Source organism: Galeopterus variegatus, unplaced genomic scaffold, assembly GCF_000696425.1.
Source record: "Galeopterus variegatus unplaced genomic scaffold, G_variegatus-3.0.2 Scaffold28234, whole genome shotgun sequence".
Taxonomy (NCBI): Eukaryota; Metazoa; Chordata; class Mammalia; order Dermoptera; family Cynocephalidae; genus Galeopterus; species Galeopterus variegatus.
In genome coordinates this window covers 698-7,463 of record NW_007754345.1, presented here as the reverse complement: position 1 = coordinate 7,463, position 6,766 = coordinate 698, and the positions used below count along the sequence as shown (strand labels likewise).

The 6,766-nt window shown below is 49.0% G+C and overlaps 1 protein-coding gene across 1 annotated transcript; it reads left to right on the top strand.

Annotated features, from left to right (window-relative positions):
- Nucleotides 1–221: 221 nt before the first annotated feature.
- On the top strand, nucleotides 222–4,858 carry LOC103583784 (hepatic triacylglycerol lipase-like; the record flags this gene model as incomplete). Its single annotated transcript, XM_008565013.1, has 2 exons — nucleotides 222–455; nucleotides 4,616–4,858. Coding segments are annotated over 2 exons (477 nt in total), but the record flags the coding sequence as incomplete, so codon positions are not given.
- Nucleotides 4,859–6,766: the final 1,908 nt, after the last annotated feature.

The window sequence follows — 6,766 nt, the reverse complement described above, 5'->3', positions numbered from 1 at the left end:
CCCCTTAGATGATGCCAAGTCTGTGTCTAATTTTCAGGACCATGAATCACTGCAGTTTTATCAAGAAAAATTTGCGGCAAGGTTGTCTAGAGAAAGTTTATGCCCTAGGTTTCCCTTCTTCCTGCTAGCTCATTAATGTGTTAATATCAAGAAGCTAAAAAGCGCATTTCTACTCCCCTCCCCTTGCTCTCAACTAAGTCTTACCCTTGCTTTCCAATTAGGGTTGGATGCTGCAGGCCCTTCGTTTGAGGGAACTTCCCCCAGCAACCGGCTTTCTCCAGATGATGCCAATTTTGTGGATGCCATTCACACCTTTACCCGGGATCACATGGGCTTGAGTGTGGGCATCAGACAGCCCATAGCGCACTATGACTTCTACCCCAATGGGGGCTCCTTCCAGCCTGGCTGCCACTTCCTAGAGCTCTACAAACACATGGCCAAGCACGGCTTAAATGGTGAGAAAGAGGTCATGGGCCCAGAGCACTAGCCTGGACATCCATGAGGCTTCTGGAATCCAGTGGAACCCACCAATGCTGTGGGACTTGGAGAAGAGTTCAGCAAGCGGAGGGGCCCACTCAGAGAGGGCTTGTAGGAGTGGGTAAGAGCTGATGTCCCCAGCAGGTGCCCCTCGTAACAGGTAGAGGTTCCTGGAAGCCAAGCCCTGAGGATGGATGGAGGGGCAGAAATCCCAACTCCCTCCCTCCCTCCCCATGGCGTGCCCAAGCAAAGCCTCTCTGAGGATAACTAGCCCTTCTGAAAGTTGAGTCCTGATGCCTGAGGTTATTCCTCCTTCTCCAGAAGTCTCCTCATTCTTCTGAAGATTCTTCCTCTCTTCTGAGTCACATGAAGATCCACCTAATAGGTCATGGCTTCTAGATCTTTGGTCTCACAAGAGTGGGAATAACTCTTCACCCCACCCCATAAGAGTTAATCAGCTGATCCTACAGGACATTACTGAGGATTTTCCAATGTGAAGTTCAGCTTCAAATATGTGCTTGTTACATCCTTTACCTCGGGGCAGAAACTGAATTGGCATTATCTGGGCCATGATCCCACTTTTCTCTCAAATCCTGAGACCAAAACATTAACATGCACAGGATTAAAGAGCAAAAATGTCAGCAGAAACCGCACATTCCACAGGCATTCCAAATTTCTCATTATAAAATATCATCTTGATTAAAACATGCCAATCAGTCTAAGCCAACTGGAGACCCCCACCCCCACACACCACCTTCTCACCCCAATCATCCAAAACTGAGCTGAGAACACATTCTCTTGTGTTACATCACCCCCCGCACCTCTCCTATATCAGAATGACCTTCACAGTCCACATCATCTCATTTTGGCTGGACTCCCAGCCCTCCACCCACCCACGCCTGAGGGAGCCTTCTGGGAACTTCGCCTTACAGGTCACTAGCAGTTCTCAGCTGATCGTCCAGCCCTCCCCCCAGATCTATACACCCACGAACTTCAACACAGGCCACCAGGATGGTGTTTAGAAACTACTTGCCTGGTGAACGCATCTCTGACCAATCGCTGCAATTTGCTCTTTGTGCTAAACTTCAGAGTGACAGAACCAAGTGCAGAAACTCCTCGACTTGCAACAGGGCTACCTCCCATCATAAGATGAAAATATCATACATCAAAAGTGCTCTTAATACACCTGACCTACCGAACTTCATTGCTTAGCCTAGCCCAACTTAAACATGCTCAGAACACTCACATTAGCGTACAGTTGGGCAAAGTCATTTAAAAGAAAGCCTATATTATAGTAAAGCATTGAATATCTCATGTAATTTATTGAACACTGTACTGAAAGTGAAAAACAGAGTGGTTATCTGGGTACTCAAAGTATGGTTTCTACTGAATGAGTATTGCACCAGACAGTCAGGGGCCAGCTGCGTGTGTATTCAGCTTGCCCACCTCAGCTCAGGATGGTGTTTCTCAGTGTTCTTCACCCCTGTGTTTGAAAGTGTCCCCATTCCAGGGTAATTCTCCCAACCACACCCAAATAAAAGGGAACTTGACAACTGCTCTCCGTCCTCACCTTCCCCCGGCTGGGTGAGCTTGAATGAGTCAGTGAATGTCTTTGAAGCCTGGCTCTCTCATTTACAGCAGCTGCCTCACGGAGCTGCAGAGAAGACTCAGGGAGTGGATGGGTGGGAGGCACTCAGCACATACCTGCTTCCCAGCAGGCGCTCAACAAACGCAGCCACTAGTGACCGAGAACTGAGCTGACTGATCTTGGTGTTTAGCCTTCAGACCCTTAAAGAAATAGCTTTTGGCAAAGTTTCCTGTGCTCTGCCTTTGGTACTTTACAAGCCTTGTGGTGGTTCCTCAACATTCCTTGAAAATAATTCCTTACTAAAGATTAGAAGGGGAGGAGTGGTGGACTTGCCAGTTCAAGTGTAGCATGGATAACACCAAGGTCCAGGGTTTGATTCCTGTACTGGCCAGCTGCCAAAAAAAAAAGTCAAAATCCATGGTAGAAAAACCTCACATTTTTAGGGGGCAGTTAGGCCCATTCAGATGTAATCACTGGGGCATGTTCTAAATCCAATCTCAACTTCCAGTCTAGATGGCAGAATAGACGGTCCCCAGTGTCACTCTCTCCCACAAATCAACCAATTTACAACTATAAAAAGGCAACAGCAGCCAAGCTGGGGCCCCTAGAGCTCAGGGGAAGAGGAGGAGAGACCTACGGAGTGCATGAAGGTGGGAGAAGCCATGATGAGAGAAAGTAAAAACTGCTCTGACTGGTTAGATCCTCAGCCACATCCAGGCTGGAGCTGCTGAGCCCATGGAGCAGGAGCTGGCAAAAGCTGCAGCTGTGCCCTTCAGATGAAGTTGCTTGGAGGTGGCAGGGGAGAAAAGGGCCTTGGTGGCCCCCAGGCCAGCAATACAACTAATAGGGTTCCCGTGGACCCACATAGGAGAGAGGGGCCACAAAAACTGAAAAAAAGGAGCCACTCATAGGCCAGTGAGTCATCACAAGGGATTGGTGCATGGCCCATCCCATGGGAAGTGTTTGGAGCATGAGCGGTGGGGGAGACAGGGCCACCAGGGGAACACTGGGGCACAGCAAGGACAGCTGATCTGTACCCCAGTCAGTGTAGAACCACTCAGAGGAGACTAATAAGGAATATAGAATTGCATGGGGTACAGTTTGATGAAAAGACTCAGGTCCAGACCAGAGTGTCTACACAACCCAGGTGCACCAGATTTCACTAGAACTGCAGTTACCTATAAAGTCAACCATTAAACCCTGAGCTGCACAAAAAGCCTTCCCTAGGGAATCAGCAGCAAAGCAACAATTTAGCTCAACCACAGGGCTCAAGCACTGGTCCTCACAGGATGTTCCCCCATTTTAGAAGTAAGCAAAGGACAACAAATTAGTTCCAGTGCAGAGTTTGAGTGGTGGGAACAGCAAATAATACAACACAGAACTGGAAGAAAAAACAAAATACCCACAACCAGAGAATAAATTTGATATTAACTAGTAAAGGTCTCATTTCACCAAAGAACACCTATAACACCTAGAAGGACTGGGAAGTCCCCTGGGCTACCAAACCAGAAAGTGGGGAGTGCCGGGGGCCTCAGCCATACTCCTTGACCCCACAACCAGTCCCAAGGGTGGAGGCTGATGGCTTTGGCCACACCCCTGTGACCAGTGCAACCACCCTAGCGATGACCACTGAACCGCCACAGGAAGCACCCTGGGCTCTCCCAAGCTGGGATGGCGGGGGACTAGGGCTTTTGCCACACACCCCTGACATCTGCACCCAGTCCAGCAATGACCAAACCACTGCTGGAAGCCCCCCAGTCTCCCATGTTGGAGACTCACAGACCTCAATCCCACTCCTCCTCCTTCCTCCTTCTTCCATCCTATTTCCTTCCCCTTTCCTCTCTCCCCCTCCCTCACAACTGCTCCACAACAACATCCTAGAATGTAAAAAATAATATTAATAAAAAATAATAAATAAAATAAAATAAATAAATAAAAGAGGTAAAAAATAATAATAATAATAAATCCAATCTCCATGCTGGTGTTACAGGCCTGTTCCTAAGGGATTCAACGGCTGTTTGGGGACATAAGGTGGGCATTGTGGGAGAGGCCTCAGCTTTTACCAGACCACTAGTGTGCCACGCGAGTGCCTCAGCTGAGTGTCTACCCAGCTTTACTAAGAAAAGAGGCATCCCATACAAGTCTGTTCCAGTCAGCTCACCCTCCAGGCATCATCACTTGGGCATTTTTAACCATTTGAGAAATATTTCTTAAGTGACTGACACTACCCTGCTTTCTTAAATAATTTAATCTTTTCTTAGTGACTTGGGATGCCTATTAAAACACCTACTGTAACAAAATGTAATAGAGTGGTGTCCTCAGGCGCCCTACCCTGCCTGGGATTTTGCCCCAATGGTAAATAATCAAGAGGCGTCTGCTTTCCTTAGTTTTCAGTCATTTGTTCATCCTGCTGTTGTCAGTGGGTCAACCTCAGCAATCCCAGCCCTGCCTCCCGACGTGCCGCTGCTAATCTAAGAAACAGGATGATTCTTTGAGTTGAGGCTACCTTGGGTTAAGGGGTGATAACGTCCTTCTTGCCCTGCATTCCAGCCATCTTCCAGACCATAAAGTGTGCCCACGAGCGATCGGTGCACCTCTTCATCGACTCCCTGCTGCACGACAGCATGCAGAGCACGGCCTACCTGTGCGACAACATGGACAGATTCAGCCAGGGGCTGTGTCTGAGCTGCAGGAAGGGCCGCTGCAACACGCTGGGCTACCACATCCGCCAGGAGCGGCACAGCAAGAGCAAGAGGCTCTTCCTCGTGACGCGAGCCCAGTCCCCCTTCAAAGGTGAGTGCTGAGTGGCCTGGAGCCTTCAGAAGGACAGGAGGTGGCCCTGGAGGCACTTCAGCTCTACTGATACAGTGTTTCTGGAACTGCACAAACTCCAGACACAACCCTTCCCCTTTCCCAAGAATGTAGCCACCTTGCTGTCCAGGGCTAGAAGGAGAAATCTTGATAATTTCTGGAACAATCCTTGGGTTGGCCTCTCCTCATCTATTTTCATGGTCCTCGAGAATGTTAGATCCAGAAAGCCCCTAGTGGTCACCTGGACCACGCAGATCTCATTGTACAGGGACATGGAACGGTCCCCAAACCCAACTAGCACCCAGTTCTTTCATCTCCATCACCGCCCCCATGAAAACAATGGGTTCCAGGCTGAGTCCGTGGCTCCTCATTTTCCCTAATGTTTGATTCAGCTGATCTTACAGAACATTATTGTCCTACTGAAGCCCTCCTAAGACAAGATTCCAATGTTTCCCAGCCAGATCCTTAACCTCAAGGCAGAAAGTGAGCCCCTGCCACTCTCTGGGTTGAAGGGGAGGTCGGAGAAAGGGCGTTGGTCATGTCTTGGGCTGAAGCCAGCAGAGAAATACTCCACTGAAGCCTAAATCTGCCTGAAGGGAACAAGCCAACATCTGTTGCCATTAACATTTCTGCCTAATCCTTAAAACAGCTCGGGAGTGATTTAGCATCTTACATTTTCACAGCACACCCTCTCCAGCGCAGGGAGAAGGAATCTGGTGTTGTGCTGTTTGATTATTACCACACAGATATGTGTATCTGGAGAACACCACCACTTTGCATTTGTACAGCATTTTATACAAAACATTAGATGCAGCCACCGACTGCTTGTGTTCTCACAACAGCCAAGCGACACCGGCAGGGCTGGTTATTCCCCTATTTTAAAGAGGGAGAAAGTGCCACTGGCACACAGCCTGTGAGCAGGCCTAGAACAGGGCCATCTGACTCCCAGCCCAGGGCTCCTTGACTTATTTTTTAGGCGCAGGATTCATCCATTTATTTGAACTTTTGTTCTCCAGCCAGATTTCCTTTCCATAAGCCAAGCAGGTGCAGGAATGATAGAAATCCCTTGTGGGTGGCAGATAGTGTCTAGGGAGCAGGTGGCATGAGGGTGGGATCTTTCCCCCATGAGGGGCTGGAGGGTCCTCTCCTCTGTGTGTACCCTAGGGCATACCCTAGGAGATATTAGTATCTGGGAGCAGGGGGCAGAGGGATTTGGAAGGCCTCCTGCTTCCGGGAGCTCCAGTGCTACAGGCTGCCAATTAGAGCCTCATCTGAGCTAACCAGCGCCTCTTTTAAATGGAAAAGCCATCCAGAGTGATTAAGCCTCTCAGATAATCACACTTCACTGGATCTATTTTAATAGTGGAATGTTAGCATTACAAGGGACTGTTCAACCTTGCACTTTTACAAATGGGGAAACTGAGGCCCAAACAGGAAAAATTATTTGCCTACAGAGCAGAATGAATTCTAGCTTTAGATTAGGGCCTCCAAACAATGAGCTGAGTGATGTGTACCTCAGTAAGCTGCCTCTGGTCTGTTTGTGGAGGTGTGGGTGGGGAGACTGGAGGGGAAGGGAAGGGATTGCATTCTCCTTGAGGTCAGCTGGGAAGAAATGAGGTCATTTTTCACCTTCCATGGCTCAACTGGGAACTCCATCTGAGGTAAGGGGCTTGATCCAGCCCAAGGACATCTATTGGGGCCTTGGAGCTGGGGGAGGGAGGCAAGTATGGAGAGAAGGAAGAGGCTCTCCAGAGTGAGAGCCAGACTGAGTTCCTTCCATTTGTCAACAGCCCAAGTGCCCGCCACCACTGACCACCATGTGCCACTGATGTGAGCTCACAAGGACCCCTTTCATATTAAGGAGGACCAAAGAATAGCATTAGGGCAGCA